Here is a 19736-nt window from a genome sequence, read left to right as displayed (position 1 = left end):
TCGAGAGGCTGCCAGGATGTGGCAGCTGCAAAGAGGCTTTGTGGTCACCATGGAAGGCCTGTGAGAAGCAAGCTATTGTTTCCTCCAACTTCACATGAGATTGAGTGCTTTCTTTTCCTAAAATCAGGAAGTATTAGAAGTGTCCACCTCAATGTTTCATGCTTATTCAAAAGAATTCAAACTGAGCAAGTGAGGCTAGAAAAACTGTCACTTACATACGTGATATGTGAACCTAGTAGCTGGAGGAAGAAAGCTTTGCAGTCTGAAATAGAGCTGTAGCACATTTTAGCACGTATTAAAGGAGGAGACCGCAGAGTAAGTTGCCTAGTTAAGTGTTCACACAGATCGTTAGGGAAAAACTGTATTTAATTAGGATTTCAAAATTCCTGTTTAAATGGAAGGCATGTTTCTGAGAAATGAAAATTGATAAGCTGTGCTCAGAAGTTAGAAATTCCACTTGCTCACTCGTACCCATTGCAGCTGTGGCTGGCAGCTCTCGCTTGGTAGGTTCCATATCCTGGAATGGGTCCCTCTGGAGAACAGCCCCTCTGCTGCTGTTTGAAAAATCTGGTGAAGATGTTGGTATCCTGTTTGACAGGCGATAGATGAGAGGAAATGGCCTCAGGTTGCACCAGGGGAGGTTCAGATTAGACACCAGGAAAAATTTCTGTACCAAAAGGGTTCTCGGGCCCTGGCAGAGGCTGCCCAGGGAGGTGGTGGAGTCCGCATCCCTGGAGGGATTTAACAGACGGGCAGACAAGGTGCTCGGGGATCTGGTTCAGAGGGGAACAGGGACAGTTGGACTCTATGATCTCAAAGATCTTTACCAACCAAACAATTCTATGATTTGGAGGTTTAAAAGTGCTGTAGCTTGTGCCACGCTACGTTCCTCCTTGTAGCACAGAAGGAATCTGTTTTCCCTTGAGCACGCTAAATATAAGTGGTTGGTTTTTGAAAGACAGCCTGGCATAGTAACCACAAAGAACAAATGTGGAACTAGCTTGCACCAGACAGCTCTCTTCCTTTCAGCATGGGAACTGTGGGGGTTTGAATTTCTCAAGTAGTAGACGTTTGCATTTGAATTCTGTTTTAATTCATTCCTAATTTGCTGCTCTCTGGCCAGTGTTGTTGAGCTGTGGTGTTCTGCTCCTCCTCTTCATCTGGTGAATGGGCATGTGATGTCTGTTATCTTCCTGCCAAAGAGTTTGTTATGGGGAGAATCATAGAATCACAGCATAGTTTGGGTTGGAAGGAACCTTAAAGCCCATGTTGTTGACAACTCCCACTGAACCAGGCTGCTCAAAGCCGCGTCCAACCTGGCCTTGAATCTCACTCGACGATAGCTGTCTGTGTAGGAGATCTATCAGACTGTAAACAAACAGAAAAATCATATAAGTGGTCAGAGCTTGTACTGTTTTGTCCTTAGTGACAGCTTCTACTGCGACTACTTCCTGTGCTGCCCCGTGTGATGGTCTGGGAGTGGTTACCCCTCAGGAGCACAGATCAGGTTTCCTGTTCTGTGGTTTGTAAGCTTTGCATTCTGTACACATTACAGCTTTTATTACTGCATAAATTGCCAAATCCAGAGTTACCTCATGTGGTTGTGGAAAGATGGCAGCGCGGCTGCCTTGCATGGGCAGCTTTTAGCTGCTGAGCTAGTGGCCCAGCTGACTCTTGAATTGTATCACTCTCTGGATCTCTGTTAGTGTGGCCAGCAGGAGCAAGGAAGGGACTGTCCATCGGTCCTTGGTGCTGGTGAAGCCACACCTCGAATGCTGGGTTCAGATTTGGTCCTCTCACTCCAAGAAAGACATTGACAGATTGTAGTGCATACAGAAGAGGGGAACAAAGCTGATGGAGGGTCTGGAAAACAAGCACTTTGTAAAGCAGCTGAGGGCTTTGGGGCTGTTTAGGTTGGAGAAGAGGAGGCTGTGGGGAGACCTCATTCGCTCTCTGCAGCTCCTGGAGAGGAGGTTGGAGAGAGGTGGGTGCTGGGCTCTGCTGCCAAGGAACAAGCGATAGGATGAGAGGAAATGACTTCAGGTTGTGCCAGAGGATTGGACGTTTGGAAACATTCCTTCATGGAAAGGTTTCTCAGGCCCTGGCAGAGGCTGCCCTGTGAGGTGGTGGAGTCCCTGTCCCTGGGGGGATTAAAAGACAGATAGATGAAACACTCAGGGATCTGGTTCAGTGGTGAACAGGTACGGTTGGACTCGATGATCTCAAAGGTCTTTTCCAACCAAGTGATTCTATGATTCTGTGGTAACACCTACTTTTCCAACCTGCTCTCACCTAGGAAAGAGTGTGACTTTTTGCATTGGACCCCAGTAGTTTTGAGAAAGAAGGTTTTTAAAACAATTAAACTAGAGCCCCTCAAAATCCCCAGATTTTGACCCTGTGAGGAATGGCTGCATGCCCAGATGGCTTGGTGCTAATCTGGCAACTTGATGTTATTCTTACATGATCAATGAGAAGGGGTATGTTCTGCCCTCTGTCCAAGCTACATAGCTCCAGAGAGGCAAAAGGATAGCTTTGTGACACAACTTTAGTGCTGCAGGGTAGGTGGGAAAAGGGTTGGCTTTGTTTCAGAGGACAAGGCTTTGTTTTCAGAGGGCTAGCGGAGGGAAAGAGTATAGCAGAATAGATAGCCTTGGGGCGATTCTCTTTGGAGGTAAGCAGCAATAACTCTGCCCTGTTTCATCTGTTCTCCCTCCTTGCCCAAAAAGCAGAGCACTGGACAGGCTGCTGAGAAGCGATTTAGCAGCAAGAGGCTGGTAGTGCCTTCTGCTCAGGCACCTCTGCCATTATTCCTAGCAAGCCCCTCCTGCCTTTCCTCTTCTGGACCCTTGGGCTGCTCCTGTTGTTAACAGTTCTCCCTTTCCCTTTCATGGGTAGAGGGTTATTAGGTATCACCAAGGCTCTTTTCCTTGCAGGTAGCTGTGACCCAGACTATTGTGATGATTGCAGAATCTGTTGGTGTCTCCTCAGCAAACCTATAAAGCCGTGCTGCAGGCTCCTTGCAGCTGCTCAGTTTAAACTGTCATCTGCTTTACTTATCTCCTTCGCTGGAAGGGCTGTGGGTGCAGCAGTCTCTGGAGAACTGTTTTATCAAGCTCTTGCTCTCTCTTTCCTGTGGTCACAGGTACGAAGACGCCTTGGTTCTGCTGCTGACAGAGGTGTTGAATCGAATCCAGTTCAGGTATAACCAGGCACAGCTGGAGGAGCTGGATGATGAGACGCTGGATGATGATGTAAGAAGCAGAGTTGAACAAGGGTGGCTGCAGATCCAGATATTAACTCCTGCCCTGGAACACCTAGAATGTCTTTCCCAGGGCTTGTACTTTGGAGTAGAAGCTGAAGAGCTGCTTCTTCACTCTGTTGTGTGCAGGGTTTGAGGGTTAAAGCAGCATGAAATGCTTTTGACAAAAATGTACCTAAAGTGACACTGAACAGATAAGACCTTTGTTTTTAACTTGGTTCTTATGGGGGGGTGGAAATAGAGATACTTATGTTCTGATGATCAGAGGCGTTAGGTGTCCATATCTGGTTGCTTTGCAGTCTAAAAGCTGCAATATCAGTGACATGGAAGCTTTAGGCTGTATCTATTATTTGTGCTTTTGTTTAAGCTTATTTCTCCTAAGTCACTATTGATAAGCATCATCTCAATACTGATAAATGTGGAAGTGGAGCAGGTGGCCAAAATGGATGAGAACAGAGGTTGTTCTTCATAACAGATGGTTGTCATCTGCACAGTAACCATGCTTTAGATGTGAACACCTGTTCCTTATCACTCCAGGGAGACACCCGTGCCTGCCCAGAGCTTGGCTTGATAAGACTTTTCTCTGTTAGATGTGTAGCAGCATATGAGAATGAAAAGAAGTATCTCTTCAGTAACCAGGTGTTTGCAAAAGCCATGCTGTGGAAAGGAGCTGGATAGTCCCGAGAATCAATTAATACCTTTTAGTCAACAAAAAGCTGTCTGTTTCCCTCTGGAAGTGCAGTACTTACCTTGCTTTTTCTTCCCACAGCAGCAGACCGAGTGGCAGCGGTACTTGCGCCAGAGCTTGGAAGTGGTTGCAAAAGTTATGGAGCTCTTGCCAACTCATGCCTTCTCCACACTAGTAAGTAGTTATCCAGACCAAAAATGTGTTCTGAAATGAGCACCAGCTGCTGGAGTTCATTAGAAGCTGCTTGATAGGGGCCATGATGCCAAACAAGTAAGGAGATATGGTTTTGCCTGCAAATACTTGGCAAGGAGGAGACCAGAAATTGAAGAGAAAAGCCTGGTTTTTTGACTTTGTCAGCTTTATTGGTGTATTTTAAAGAGGGCACTTCACTGAGCATCTGAGTTCTACTTGCTGGACACTAAGGTCTTTAGAAATTCCCATCTTTCAAAGTGTAAATATTTGGCAGCAATCCTTCACTGCTGTTTATTTTGGCCTTTATATTTGGAGGCAGTGCTGCGAACTGCGCAGATGAGTGGTGTTGTTAGGGTTTTAAGGACACTGAAATATTTGTGTAAATGAAAGGCAAGATAGACATGCTGAAAAGAGTGCCTGGGATGATTGGGAATTATATCTGATAAATGCAGGTAAGTGCTTCTCAACAGCTAGGGCCACTGCTGTTGCTAGAGGCCATGTTGTAAGAGCTGCCTGGGTTTGTGTCACTGTAATCGTTTTTGAGGAGGAGATCTTGAGGCTCTAAGCCAGTGGAGCCTGAAATTTAGAGTAGTTGGTGCTCCTCCTCTGGGTGAGAAGGGCCAACATAGCAGTGAGATCAGATAGCAAGTCTAATTCTGCTGGAAACCTTACAAAGCTCTGCACTGTATTCCGTAGGAGCAGAGAGAACAGAGCTGTTGCAGAGGCAGAAATGCCTGACCTGAACTGCTTTTTGTAATTCGTATTTTTATTTAAGAAAAATTATGGCTGAGCTAAACTCTAGAAGCGTATTATTAAGAACAGAGCAGAATCATCTCCAGACGAAAGTGGAAGTTCTCTGCAGCGTGCAGGCCTGGACTGAGTCAGCAAGAGGTTGTTTTTGTTTTGTTGAACGGGGCAGCTGTTCCAGTGAGTGTGCAGGTGTATGGAGAAGAGATGTGGCTTCCTTACAGTAACACATTAACACAAGGAAGACTCTGTTGTTTTAAATGGCTCTCTTCCTCCAGTTATACAGAGGTGCTCAACTGTTAACTAGGCACAGCCTGTTAGAAACTCGATGGTGGGTGCTTTCCTTGATTCCCGTGTTGGTTCGCTCTTGTACACTGAATGATCTGGGAGATGCTCGGGCAGTTTTGTGTCCTCGCAGCAGTCTGTGCTGCTGCTGACTGCGGTGGCCAGTCCGTCAATAGCAAATGATGACAACAGTGCCAGTGCACTGTGCCTCACGGCTGCAGTTCCCTGTGCTGAAGGATGAGTGAACTTCTGTAAAGCCAGCCACTGCAAATGTGGTGACCATGCCAGGGGAAGTGAAGTAGAACTATGCCAGACAAAGTGTTGGAAGACCTTATAACAGCCTTTCCAGTACCCGAAGGGGGCTTACAAGAAAGCTGAGGAGGGACTTTTTACAAGGGCATGGAGTGATAGGATGAGGGGGAATGGCTTTAAATTGGAAAGGGTAAGACTTAGATTAGACATTAAGAAGAAATTCTTCACACTGAGGGTAGGGAGGCCCTGGCCCAGATTGCCCAGAGAAGCGGTGGCTGCCCCATCCCTGGAGGTGTTCAAGGCCAGGTTGGATGGGGCTTGGAGCCCCTGATCTGGTGGGAGGTGTCCCTGCCCATGGCAGGGGTTGGGACTGGATGGGCTTTGAGGTCCCTACCAACCCAAACCATTCTGCAAGGAAAAGCTCAGTATGCAGTTTTGTCCTGTGTGCATGCAAATGCGTTTGGGCGCAGGGCAAATAACCCAAACAGACACTAGTGAGTTGTCTCAGCTGGCTGGATGCTGCTTAGAGGCTTTCTGGTCTTGGTTTATAACAAATGCCCTGTGGTAGTACAACCTGTTGCTCAGTTAAGTACCACCAGGATTAGGGATGTTGGCTGTCAGTCCTGAGCAACGGCATTAGGCTAACAACGCTGCATTCCCAGACCAGGATGCGTCACGGCAGTGGTGTTTGCTTCCTTGGCTCTTTTCCCTGTTGTTGTTGCAGCCTCCGCTGCCAGCAGAGTGCCGCAGTTCTTCCCTTCCGAACCCTGTTACAGAGGCACCAAATTGAACTTCTGTGTTTTAATAATGTTTTGATAGCTGCATTTGGAGAAGTGATACTTACGGGTGAGGTGAATGCAGTCCAAGCTTCCCCTGCTCCCTGCTCTGCCTTTGCACTGCTCTGTTTGGTCTGGATTACATATCATCCCCATATTCATACACCTGCACAGCTGTGCCATTGCTTACACTTGTAACACCACAATCTTATTAGGTTGATTGTTGGTGTTTGTGTGAAAACGAGAGCTACCAGGCGCCTTCAAGTTGGTGACCTCTCTTTTCATGACAGCTATCAAGGCACGAGAAGCTGTGGCTGCAGGAGCAGCCCAGAACCTTACAACTCACCTTTTCTTCAGATGCCTGTACTTGGCACTGGTGAGACTGGACCTTGAATCCTGGGTTCATTTTTGGGCCCCTCGCTACAATGAGAACATTGAGGAGCTGGAGCGCGTCCAGAGAAGGGAACAGCGCTGGGGAAAGGGCTGGAGAGCAGGGGTTATGTGAGGCAGCTGAGGGCCCTGGGGCTGTTTAACCTAAGAGAAGAGAAGGCTGAAGGGAGACCTCATCGCGCTCTGCAGCTCCCGGAAAGGAGGTTGGAGCGAGGTGGGTGCTGGGCTCTGCTCCCAAGTAACAAGTCATAGGATGAGAGGAAATGGCCTCAAGTTATGCCGGGGAAGTTCGGATTGGATATTAGGAAAAAATTCTCCATGGAAAGGTTTCTCAGGCCCTGGCAGAGGCTGCCCAGGGAGGTGGTGGAGTCACCATCCCTAGGGGGTGTAACTGATGGGCAGACAAGGTGCTCAGGGATCTGGTTCAGTGGTGGACGGGGACAACTGGACTCGATGATCTCAAAGGTCTTTTCCAACCAAACCATTCTATGATTCTTTGAAATAAACAAGCTGTACTTTAACAGAGTAATTAGAAGTTGGGTGTTAACTGTCTGCCAAGCCCCAAAATCATGCTCATTTCATTTTCTTTTCTAGTTTCCAGTTCTGCAGGATAACTTGGAAGTGTACCTGGGTCTCCAGCAGTTTGTGGTCACTTCAGGGACAGGTAATAACTGCTATGGAGCACTAAAGTACTCACTCTGTAATAGCTGGTTGCAAAACCACTCTCTCCCTGCTGCAGTGTTGCCTCTTCTGTGTTCCTTTAAGGATCTGGTGTCCAGTGGCTCAGCAGTCAAACTCCAACAGCAGACAAAAATCTAATAATGTGATTTATTTTTCTGTTGGTCTGGTTCTTCCCTTGTTCTGGTACTTGAACTGAAGAAACCACATGTGTTAATAACAAATATGCATCATTAAATACTGTATGGAGGGAGAACAGTTACTTTCATCTTCCCACTAAACTTATTTCAAGTCAGGTTGTGCTCCTGTTTGTTTCTGATACCTGTTTGCTTTGGGCTCAAATCCAGTTTGAAGTTGTCCACCATAGAAGCATTTTTATTTAGGGATGAATTAAAACCATTGTGAGTCCCTGAGAAGATGAAGTATTTTGGATGTAGCAGTAGTTTCCAAGACTTATCTAGCCAGTATTTCAGGAGCTTTCATATAAATAGTAGTTTACAAAGATACCAGTGCTCTCGACTGAATAAAAAACACGAGCGTAGCTTTGCTCTTTCCTGAGATAAGGCAAGGAGCAGCAGTGAGGTCTGTATGGAGGAAGATTGTAGATAAGGTTATGTTTCAGTTTTCTGGCATGACTAGTAAAGGAATCTGTTATTTCTTCAATGCAGCTACACATGGCAGAATGGTGATTGTTGTATAAGCAGTAACTTCCAGTTTTAGGATCATTTCAGACCTAGGTTAAGCAAAGTGTAGGTTTTTGATGCTGTAGCAACAGCCTGGATTAGAAGCTGTCCTGTGGCAGGCTTTTTGGATGGTGGGTCAGGAGAAGGAGTTCAGATGCAGCTGAGGATTTGGAACTGGGTGGTTGTATGCTTGTGCTGGTGGTACAACAAAGCAAGGTTGTTGATGAGAACGTAATCAGAGATTAAAAATGGGGAGTGGAAAGCAAACCAAACTATATCAAAAGAAGTATAACCAGCAGGACAAGGGAAGTGATTCTGCCTCTCTGCTCTGCTCTGGTGAGACCTCACCTGGAGCCCTGCGTTCAGTTCTGGAGTCCTCAGCACAGGAAGGACATGGAGGTGCTGGAGCAAGTCCAGAGAAGGCCATGGAGATGGTCTGAGGGCTGGAGCACCTCCCATACAAGGGCAAGCTGAGAGAGTCAGGCTTGTCTGGAGAGGAGAAGGCTGTGGGGAGACCTCAGAGCAGCTTCCAGTGTTGAAAGGGGCTCCAGGAAAGCTGGGGAGGGGCCCTTGATCAGGGTGTGCAGGAACAGGACAAGGGGGAACGGTTTTCAGCTGCAAGAGGGGAGATTGAGATGAGATCTTGGTAAGAAATGTTTTGCTGTGAGGATGGGGAGGCCCTGGCCCAGGTTTCCCAGAGCAGTGCTGTCTGCCCCATCTCTGGAGGTGTTCCAGGGCCAGGTGGGATAGGGCTTGGAGCAACCTGATCCAGTGGGAGGTGTCCCTGCCCATGGCAGGGGGTGGAACTGGAGATGGGCTTTGAAGTCCCTTCCAACTCAAACCGTTCTGTGCCTGTGTGATTCCTTTGAAATGTGGTGTTGCAGAATGTGTTTGCTTTTTAGTAGGTGTGGAGTGTTTGTAGACCGTGCATACACGATCAGGCAGTAGGGCAGTTGCATAGCCAATAATACTGTCTAATCTGATTATTCGTATGCTTTTTGTATCTAAGGATTATGAAAGTAAATAGCCACCCCTCCCATCAAAAGCAAACACTCCTGTTCCAATGTAGGCCACTGCCAGCACTCCAGCCAGCAGAGGGAGTGTGGGTAACGGCCAGCTCTGCAGAGCTGGGGCTGCCTTCTGATGGCAACGGGTAACCAGAGGGGCTCCTGTTGGAGTAGATATTGGTACCAAATAGAAGAGAACACATGTGTAAAAGTCTGAAAGAGTCAGTAACATCCATTTCAGCCCTTAAAGAGGAGATTGAAGTGTGGCAGTCGGAACAGTTGAACTTGTCTTGGTCGGTTGGACATGCTCTGATTTGACCCATGACCCCCTGCCAAGCTCATTTAAGAAGAATGCTTGTAATGTAATTAGAATAAACTTTGCATTTCCTGTAGCTTTGTGATTAGGTTTCCCATCCCAAAGAGCTGTATTTATTAGTCACGAGGTTATACTTTTTTTTTTTTCTTGCACAAAGCTTTTAAAATACGAGTTTTCGGACTGCTGAGCTCTTGACGACTGTTAACGTGAGTGATTATTTACACTTGGGTCTTCTGGCTTCATTGCTAGTAAATGACAATGTCGTTTCAGGTCACAGACTGAACATCACCGCAGAGAACGATTGCCGCCGTTTACACTGCTCCTTGCGGGACCTGAGCTCCTTGCTGCAGGCCTTGGGTCGTTTAGCAGAATACTTCATCGGGGATGTGTTTGCTGCCAGGTTCAATGATGCTCTAACGGTTGTGGAGAGGTAGGTATGGGAGAGGAGTTTGCTGTCCCTTCACCAGTACAAGGAGCAGTTGTCACCACCACAAGGAGCAAGTTTTCTCTCTCCTTCCCCTTGTTATGATTAAAGTGAGATAGGAAGAACTCAGTGGCCAGATCCTGAATTGTTACATCCACAAGTCCCAAGTTTCCCAGATGGCATTCTAAATCCTTATCCAAAGAAGTAACTAATAGAAGGGATGAAATAAACTCAGTCATTTGAAAAGACTGAGGTACTCATTTTACAGCATCTGCATTTGTGATGCCATGAAATCAGATGTAGATTTTGATTACTGCAGGGTTGTATCTCTCAAAGCTAAAATTTCTTTTCTTAAATAAAAAGACTTATGAAAACTGAAAGGCAGACGTCATTCAATTCTTCTCCTCCAAGAAACTTAATTAGCATGTAGCTGCAAATTCCAGAATTTCAAGATTTACACAGCTGCCTTGGTTATGTTTTTTCATTTCCATGCAGGAACGTGATACTTGTTCCATCTTATCACAAATGATAAAACAGGCTCTAAATTGTTTTTGAACTAAATGGTCTAAATCATGTCTCCATATTAGCTAGATATTTACACAGACTTGCAAAGAGTTGCATTCGGATAAGATGTTCAAGTGAATTTGTACACACGTGTATCCATCTTACAGCCCCTTTACACCACCTTATGTGTATTCCCTTCCAGGTTGGTAAAAGTAACACTCTATGGATCCCAGATTAAACTGTACAATATTGAAACGGCGGTACCATCTGTATTGAAACCTGACCTCATCGATGTGTGAGTATGGGGTGGACATGGCCAGATCTGGTAGCGTTAGATCTCCTCGATCCGGAGCTCTGACCGGAAGTGAAGGCTGAAGTTTGGTGAAGTTTGGTGAAGGCTCTGAAAAACCCATCTCTGCAGGGACTGTGGGCTAACCAGGAGGGCACCTTCTTTTAACTGCTGAAGGTCAAAGCTGCTGCCAGCATTTTGTTGCCTCCAGTTGATGTACTTGGGTTATTTAAAGAAACATGTATTTATGATGAGAAGCAAAAATGCCCGTTATGTTAGGTCTAAAAGCAAACTGTTATTGTGCCCTGTAGTAGTGGCTGTAAAGGCTATTTATCTTCTGCAGTGTAATTAAACAATGAAATAAGCATTATAATAGCGGTATTTTTAAGAGATGGATTCACTATCAGTGTGTAGTTCCAGTTTATGGATTTGTTGCTACCAAAGTCAGATCTATGGCTCAAGTAAAAGACATTTTCCCTAGTACAGTCTTTCAAGTCCTGGGCTTCCAAGACAAATGTACACCTTCCAGCTTTGCAAGCCAATTCTGAAACAAATGAATGCCTTCAATCCAGAAGCTGACATTAAGTGTGAAATCTTGATGCTGATGGTAATAGAACACTGCTCTGACAGCCTTTTAGGGACCTTTTAGGCTGTGTAGTGCAAACCTGTTTGCTGCCAGCTGGTGTTCTATGAGCAGAATTCAAGGTTGTCCTTTTGAGCATGTCAAGTGCTTGTTCTGGTTTGCAGTTTCATGTGTAGCAGCTCCTGGAACACCCTCACTGGATTTCTCCTAAAATGAAATAATCCCAAGTTACCAGCACTGAGTTTTGTGCAGGTGATGCTCTTTTAATCATCTCTCTCCTTTTCTGGTTTAAATCAATTTGGGAGGTTTTGTCCGTGATCTGTTAGTGAGGAGGTTTCATCCTTTTCTCTGTCCAACGTCCCTGAAGAAACCTATGACCTGTTTTCCAATGCCAGCCTAATGAAGGTATGTTGTCAGAGCTTTGGAGATTACCTGGCTGCGAGGTCCCAAAGAAATGGTCCAATGCAAAAATCTTAATCTGTGCCAAAAGTATAATTATAAAGTATGGATATAGTCAACCAACCACTTGGTTATAGTTTGACCTTACCTGTTCACACCTTTTGGCTTGATACCATTGCTCGGTGGGTGAGTCCAATTACAGCACACCTTTAAATAAGCCTTGAATGTACAGGGACCAGGACGAAAGCGGTAGTAGTAAGCATGTTTTAAAGAAAAAGCTGACAGCTTTATCTGAGAATACCAATATTTTTTCCCACCGTGTTCAGGACTTGTGCCCTCCTGCCACAGTCCTGCTTGCCTTTTATCCTCTGTATGTACCTTAGCCCTGCTGTGCTTCTCCACAGCCACGCTCAGTCCCTGGCAGCGCTACAAGCCTACGCACACTGGCTCGCACAGTTCTACAGCGAAGTGCACCGGCAGAACCCAGAGCAGTTCATCTCTCTCGTCTCCACCGCTCTGGAGGCAATCACACCTCTTATCAGCTCAAAGGTACCTCAGGCAGTGCTAGGCTAAGACTGGGCAGCCACCTGGAGCAGGGGCCCTCGGTGGCAGTGCTGCTGTGTGGTGTTTCATGGTCAGCTCTGGACCACAGGGATGTGGATCGGTCTGAGAGCTGGTTCCAGAGCCACAGCGAATGTCTTGTGTAGGGTGAGGCCAAGAGCTATTCTATATAGGTCAAGGTAATATGAGACTAAGCGTATAAACTCAATCCAGTGATTTTTATGACATGAAAGCAGGGGGTTGTTGGATAATTGAAGGTGGAAAAGACCTCTAAGCTCATCTGGTCCAACTGTCAGCCCAACCCCACTGTGCCTGCTAAACCATGTCGCCAAATGCCATGGCCGCACACTTTTTGAACCCTTCCAGGGAAGGGAACTCCACCACTGCTCTGGGCAGCCTCTACCAGGGCTTCACCACTCAAGAGAGAAATCTCTCTTCCACAGTGTCAGTGGAACTGACCTGTGCTCTGATTGGCAAATAAATACTATAAATAGTCTTGCTTGCACAAGCCTTGTCATGGGAGCTCACTGTGCTGCGCAATGTGGTTCTGTGTGGTGGTGTTACTGGGCAGCCTGACCACGCTGTCTTTCAGGTGCAGGAGAAGCTGCTGCTGTCGGCGTGCCACCTGCTAGTATCCTTAGCCACCACAGTGCGGCCCGTGTTCCTGATCAACATCCCAGCAGTGCAGAAGATGTTCAACAGGATCACTGACACTTCTGCCCAGCGCCTTCCTGATAAGGTGATTTGTCTCTGACCGGAAAAACATGGATACAGTACTCAGGAAGCTGTGCCTCAGCTCTTACTGTAGCGAGGTGTAACCTCAAAAGAAAAGAAGTGGGGGGGGGGGGGCAGCAGTTATCCTTGTGCTATGGGTATCCAGAAATCCCAGTGATACAGGATTTATTTCAAGCAAAGCATAAGGAAAAAAAACACGATCACAGGTCTTGGACCTTATTCCTTTCTCATTTGCTGACACAGCCCCAACTCTGTGCTGTCTTTACAGTACTGGTACATTGATTCCAACATTCAGAAAGAGTTTTCCATGAAACTTGTGTTAGCATTCCATATCCTTCACTCCAAGTTAGCATTTGTATTATAGAAGTGCTGAGAAACCACAGCGGAGGTTGGGATGTGGTTGTCTTGTGAGCTGGCGTGAAGGCATACAATGCTGTGCAAGCAGAGAGTCATAGAATAGCAGAATCATAGATTGGATTGGAAGGGACCTCCAAGCCCATCCAGTCCCACTCCTTGCCATGGGCAGGGACACCTCCCACTGGATCAGGGGCTCCAAGCCCCATCCCACCTGGCCTGGAACATCTCCAGCGATGGGGCAGCCACCTCTGCTCTGGGCAACCTGGGCCAGGGCCTCCCTACCCTCACAGGAGAACATTTCTTTGCAAGATCTCATCTCAATTTCCCCTCTTTCAGCTTAAGAGCTTAGTGTGTAAACCAGACAAGGAGTAATGAAAGTGGTATTATCTTTGTTTTATGAGTGTGAAGAACAGAGACTGTTGCAGGGAAGGACTGGCAAAGCTGGGAGCTGGTTCCAGGCTTTACATGGTGGAGCTTTACTTCTCACCTTGCAGAGCTTCTAGTTTTCACTTGAGCTCAACTTCTGTTCTTGATTTCCTCAAGCAGCGAGCGCTGCTGGATGCCTTGTATGGCTGTGAAACGTCCCTTCCCACGAGGGCTGTGCTTTAGCATAAAATGAATAGCAAATATGGTAAAACTTTCTGGCTCTTAGCTTAATGTCTCCTTGCTTCTAGGCCCAGGTGTTGGTGTGCAGAGCGCTGTCAAACGTGTTGTTGCTGCCCTGGCCAAACCTTCCAGAGACCGAACAGCAGTGGGCAATTCGCTCCACCAATCACGCCAGCCTAATCTCTGCCCTCACAAGAGAATACCGCCAACTAAAATCTAACGCGATCTTACCACAGAGGAAGGTGCAGCTGGAGGACAGTAAGTACTGAGTTTCTTGGGGTGCATGTTGTCTTCTGACAGTTGCTGTGCAAACTGAAAGCATCATTGAGGGATTGAGGGCACCCTTAGTAAGATCATGGCAGACTTCAAGCTGGATGGGAGCGTTGCTCTGCTGGAAGGCAGGAAGGCTCTGCAGGGACAGGCTGGGTCTGTGAGCTGCGACCGACAGGATGGGTTCAATAAGGCTGAGTGCTGGGTTCTGTACTTGGGACACAACAACCTCGTGCAGCTCCAGGCTTGGGCAAGAGTGGCTGGAAAGCTGCCTGGTGGAGAAAGACCTGGGGGTGCTGGGTGGCAGTGGCTGAACATGAGCCAGCAGTGGCCCAGGTGGGCAAGAAGGCCACCAGCATCCTGGCTTGGTGAGGCCACACCTTGAATCCTGGGTTCAGTTTTGGGCCTCTCACTCCAAGAAAGACTTTGAGGGCCTGGAGCACTTCTGGAGTAGGGAACGGAGCTGGAGAAGGATCTGGAGAACAGAGGTTGTGGGAGCGGCTGAGGGACCTGGGGCTGTTTAGCCTGGAGGAGGCTAAGGGGAGACCTTATTGCTTTCTACAACTGCCTGAAAAGAGGTTGTGGCAAGATGTGTGCTGGTCTTTTCCCTCAAGTAACAAGTAACAAGGATGAGAGGAAATGGCCTCAAGTTGTGCTGTGGGAGGTTTAGATTGGGCATCAGGAACAATTCCTACATGGAAAGGGTTCTTAGGCCCTGACAGAGGCTGCCCTGTGAGGTGGTAGAGTCCCCATCCCTGGAGGGGTTTAATGGACAGCAGGTGACGTGCTCAGGGATCTGGTTCAGTGGTGAACAGGGATGGTTGGACTCAATGATCTCAAAGGTCTTTTCCAACCAAACTATTCTGTGATTAAGCTGGCTTCCTAATAATTATTTTGGCTGAGAAACCATATTTAGCAGATGGGGGAGGTCAGGAAAAGGAGCAATTTGTGCTTTCTTTCTTTTTTTTAAGAGATCCCTCTTCTGTGGGTGTGTACAGGGCAGCCTCACTCCAGGCTACCTGTAAACTCTTCCATCAAAGTACTATCCTAGCCAGGCAGAGATGGTGGGATCATTTTGAATAGCATTGTTTGCAGTGAGAATGCTTAGCCTGGGACTACTGAGCTGTGGTATCCAAAACATAGACTGGAGGCTGTGTTAATGAAGATTACAGTTATGAAAACTTAAGGGCAAAAATAAGTATTCCTTCCAGACTTGGGCGGTATTACAGAGGATGCGTCTGTGTAGGAGAGCCCTGAACTGATGGGGTCCAGGGACCTCTGGAGGTTTCTGGGTGTGGTTTGGGATTGCTTTTTGAGTATCTTGGAGTTTCTTTGGTGGCGTGGAAGGAGTATCACTTTAAAAACTGTTCAGGAGTACGCAGTATCATGGCTCATGACAAACTGGGGTCTCTTGGGTGGACTACAGGAGGGAAGTGAGATTGTGTAGGGAAAAAATCAGGAGGGCTAAGGCTCAGCTAGAAATTGGATTGGCCAAGTCTGTGAAAGATAACAAAAAATCTTTCTACAAATATATAAATAATAAAAGGAGGACTAGGGAGACCATACAGTCCCTATTGGACACAGAAGGAACAACAGTGACAGGGGATGAGGAAAAGGCTGAGGTACTTAATGCCTTCTTTGCCTCAGTCTTTACTTGTAAGGAGGGTCGTTCCGTCTGTGTACAAACCCAGGAGCTAGAGGAGCATAATGAGGCTCCTGTGATCCAAGAGGAGGTGGTCAGAGCCTTGCTAGCCCAGCTAGATAGCCACAAGTCTATGGGGCTGGACGGGATTCACCCTAGGGTACTGAAGGAGCTGGCGGATGTGCTGGCCAAACCCCTTTCCATCATCTTCCAACAGTCCTGGAAGACTGGGGAAGTCCCACTGGACTGGAGGCTGGCTGATGTCTTGCCCATCTACAAAAAGGGTCGCAGGGAGGATCCAGGAAACTACAGGCCTGTCAGTCTGACCTCAGTGCCAGGGAAAGTCATGGAGCAGGTGATCTTGAGTGCTATCATGAAGCACATGCAAGAGAACCAGGTGATCAGGCCCAGTCAACATGGGTTCACAAAAGGCAGGTCTTGCCAGACTAACCTGATCGCCTTCTATGACAGAGTCACTCGGCTGCTGGATGAGGGCAAGGCTGTGGATGTGGTCTTCCTGGACTTCAGTAAAGCCTTTGACACAGTTTCTCACAGCGTTCTGCTTGAGAAACTGTCAGCCTCTGGCCTGGACAGGCGCACACTCTCCTGGGTGGAAAGCTGGTTGGATGGCCGGGCCCAGAGAGTGGTGGTAAATGGTGTGAAATCCAGCTGGAGGCCAGTGACAAGTGGGGTTCCCCAGGGCTCAGTGCTGGCTCCAGCCCTGTTCAATGTCTTTATCAATGACCTGGATGAAGGCATCGAGTGCACCCTTAGCAAGTTTGCGGATGACACTAAGCTGGGTGGAAGTGTCGATCTGCTGGAGGGTAGAGAAGCTCTGCAAAGGGATCTGGACAGGCTGGACCTCTGGGCTGAGTCCAATGGGATGAGGTTTAACAAGGCCAAATGCCGGGTCCTGCACTTGGGGCACAACAACCCTGAGCAGTGCTACAGACTAGGAGAAGTCTGTCTAGAAAGCTGCCTGGAGGAGAGGGACCTGGGTGTGTTGGTTGACAACCGACTGAATATGAGCCAGCAGTGTGCCCAAGTGGCCAAGAAGGCCAATGGCATCTTGGCTTGTATCAGAAACGGCGTGACCAGCAGGTCCAGGGAGGTTATTCTCCCTCTGTACTCGGCACTAGTGAGACCGCTCCTCGAATACTGTGTTCAGTTCTGGGCCCCTCACCGCAAGAAGGATGTTGAGGCTCTGGAACGAGTCCAGAGAAGAGCAAGAAAGCTGGTGAAGGGGCTGGAGAACAGGCCTTATGAGGAACGGCTGAGAGAGCTGGGGTGGTTTAGCCTGGAGAAGAGGAGGCTGAGGGGAGACCTCATTGCTCTCTACAACTACCTGAAAGGTGGTTGTAGAGAGGAGGGTGCTGGCCTCTTCTCCCAGGTGACAGGGGACAGGACAAGAGGGAACGGCCTCAAGCTCTGCCAGGGGAGGTTTAGGCTGGACGTTAGGAAAAAATTCTTTACAGAAAGGGTCATTGGGCACTGGTAGAGGCTGCCCAGGGAGGTGGTTGATTCACCTTCCCTGGAGGTGTTTAAGGCACGGGTGGACAAGGTGCTGAGGGATATGGTTTAGTGTTCGATAGGAACGGTTGGACTCGATGATCCGGTGGGTCTCTTCCAACCTGGTTATTCTGTGATTCTGTGAAACCTGACGTGTGCAGGGAGGGAAAGGGGATTTGCTTATCGCAAGAACAACGTCAGCAAACTGCTCACGTGGGTTGGACTGAGCCCGTTCAGTTCTCCTGGTTTCAGTGTGGCTCATACACTGGGTGTGTACGGTTCTAGTTGTTACTGTCAGAAATGGAAACCAGCAGGATATTTTGCGGTCATAATGTGCTACTTTTTTTCTTGGCTCCTCCTTCCGTACTGAAAGGGGCTACAGGGAAGCTGAAGAGGAGGGGCTCTGGATCAGGGAATGCAGGGATGGGACAAGGAGGAATGGTTTTCAGCTGTAAGAGGGGAGATTGAGATGAGATCTTGGGAAGAAATGTTCTCCTGTGAGGGTGGGGAGGCCCTGGCCCAGGTTGCCCAGAGCAACGGTGGCTGCTTCATCACTGGAGGTGTTCAAGGCCAGATTGGATGTGGCTTTGAGCCCACTGATCCAGTGGGAGGTGTCCCTGCCCTTGGCAAGGGAGTGGAACTGGATGGGCTTAAGCGTTTCTTCCAACACAAACCATTCTGTGATTCTGTTCTCTTTGTTTCTTGCCTCTGATTGCTAGTTTTGACAAATGCAGGAAATATAATTTCTCTTATTTTGCAGCCAAAGTGATCATCCATCAGACACTCAGCGTCTTAGAAGATATTGTGGAAAGTATCTCTGGAGAATCCACCAAGTCTCGGCAGATATGTTATCAGTCGCTGCAAGAATCTGTGCAGGTCTCACTAGCCCTCTTCCCAGCTTTCATTCATCAGTCAGGTATAACCATAGGACAGGCTTTAATGCTGTGAGTAGCTTTATGACCCACTGCTAACATCCAAACTCCATTGGCATAGAATTGTGGTGGTGTTTGTGAAGCCTGTGGGCTTGCTTTGCCTAAGTGTGGTGTGAGTTGAAACGCAGAGAGGATGAAAGGCAGCAAGCTGATGCTGTGACTCCAGTGAGCTCCTGTCTGCAGAACAGGCTGGCAGCCTCGTGCAGTTGTTTATTGGCTGTGGAGGAGTCGAGCAGCTTCAGCTTATGTGGTTGTTCAACAAAATGCGTTGGGACTGGTGAAGAATTGGCTGTGCTGCTGATGGGTTAAAATCACACGCTGAAAGCGACTTCTCAAGTCGGAAGGGTCTCTTTAGTCCCTGCCAAAGGAAAAAAAGTGACTGGGTTCTGTCTCCATCCCGAGCTGCATAGCTGGTGTGGGTTTCCTTGCATTTCCTGTTAACCCTGTGCGAGCAGAAAGCAACTGGAGATTAGCCCAGGCCATTGCTGGAGCTCTAACCGAGCGCTGTGTGGGCAGAACTAAGAGCCTTGCTGACAGGATCGTGTTTGGTCCTGGTTGTTTGGTGCTGGCTGCACTCGCCATCCCTGGCAGGTTTTAGAAATGGATCAACAACGTTTAAGTCCCCTAGTATACCAGCTGTTGGTTGCAGTTTCCAAAGGCAGCCCTGCTGCTAAGTTTCCAAGGTTAAATGGGGTTCCCTCTACCAGAGGAGCAAATCTCACATACAAGACTTATTGATACGCTTAAGTGTTACCCTAACACATTCTTTTTTGCTTTCCTGTTCATATCTTAGATGTGACAGATGAGATGCTGAGCTTCTTCCTCACCCTGTTTCAAGGACTGAGAGTGCAGATGGGAGTGCCTTTCACTGAGCAGATCATACAGACCTTCCTAAACATGTTCACCAGGTATTGGACCATGTTGGCCACTTCTTTCTCAGCCCTTGGGATGATTTATCTTAGTAAGCTGCTCACACTATGGGTCCCTGCCCCTAATGAATGTAGTGTTTCTAACCCCATTGTCTCCAGACTTTAGCTATATCCCAGGGCTAAATCTAAGGAAATTGCTTTCAGATTTTAAGTCACCCAGCCCATGCGCATCAATCATACAATTTCAGCTCTCCCATGGGCTTTATGGAAGTGTGTGATGCTGAATTAGAGTCTCACATTGCCTGTTAGCTCCAAGATCTAAGGGTACCCCAACAATCTCTCAGGTTTTTGGTGGGGAAGGAGGTCTACCAAAACCTCACTCCCTTCCATGAATTAATGTACTGGCTTTGTTGAGAAAGTTGAGGCGCTACTTGCTTTCCTTTAAACTAGATCTCTTAAGATCTCTGGGAAGGTTCCTATGCAGTGACTTTGTTTTTGCTGTAGGGAGCAGTTGGCAGAAAGCATCCTCCATGAAGGCAGCACTGGCTGCCGAGTGGTGGAAAAGTTCCTGAAGATCCTACAAGTGGTGGTACAAGAACCTGGCCAAGTATTCAAGCCTTTCCTACCCAGCGTCATCTCACTGTGCATGGAGCAGGTCTACCCCATCATTGCAGAGGTGGGTAGAGGAACAGGGAGATGGGAAGGGAAGGCATTGCCGGGGTAGGGGAGCAATGAAGCGTCTTGCTTTCCAAGAGTTGTAAATGTCAGTCCCTATGAAGGGGA

General features: G+C 47.7%; 1 protein-coding gene across 2 annotated transcripts in view; it reads left to right on the top strand.

Moving 5' to 3' along the window:
• The window catches only part of XPO6 (exportin 6), a 60855-nt gene that overhangs the window by 37275 nt on the left and 3844 nt on the right, over positions 1 to 19736 (top strand). Inside the window, exons 10-20 of one of the 2 annotated variants that reach the window (XM_069870094.1) lie at positions 3143 to 3251; positions 4032 to 4121; positions 7184 to 7253; positions 9544 to 9703; positions 10404 to 10496; positions 11877 to 12021; positions 12626 to 12772; positions 13800 to 13989; positions 17913 to 18068; positions 18878 to 18992; positions 19458 to 19629. In XM_069870094.1, the coding sequence (XP_069726195.1) occupies positions 3143 to 3251; positions 4032 to 4121; positions 7184 to 7253; positions 9544 to 9703; positions 10404 to 10496; positions 11877 to 12021; positions 12626 to 12772; positions 13800 to 13989; positions 17913 to 18068; positions 18878 to 18992; positions 19458 to 19629 (1447 nt within the window). Of the gene's footprint in view, positions 1 to 3142; positions 3252 to 4028; positions 4122 to 7183; positions 7254 to 9543; positions 9704 to 10403; positions 10497 to 11876; positions 12022 to 12625; positions 12773 to 13799; positions 13990 to 17912; positions 18069 to 18877; positions 18993 to 19457; positions 19630 to 19736 lie in introns of both variants that reach the window. The other variant, XM_069870093.1, reaches the window with a different exon arrangement.

The sequence above is a fragment of the Phaenicophaeus curvirostris genome, chromosome 16 (assembly GCF_032191515.1).
Source record: "Phaenicophaeus curvirostris isolate KB17595 chromosome 16, BPBGC_Pcur_1.0, whole genome shotgun sequence".
Lineage (NCBI taxonomy): Eukaryota > Metazoa > Chordata > Aves > Cuculiformes > Cuculidae > Phaenicophaeus > Phaenicophaeus curvirostris.
The sequence above is the reverse complement of the archived record's forward strand: the minus strand, read 5'-3'. Positions and strand labels throughout refer to the sequence as shown.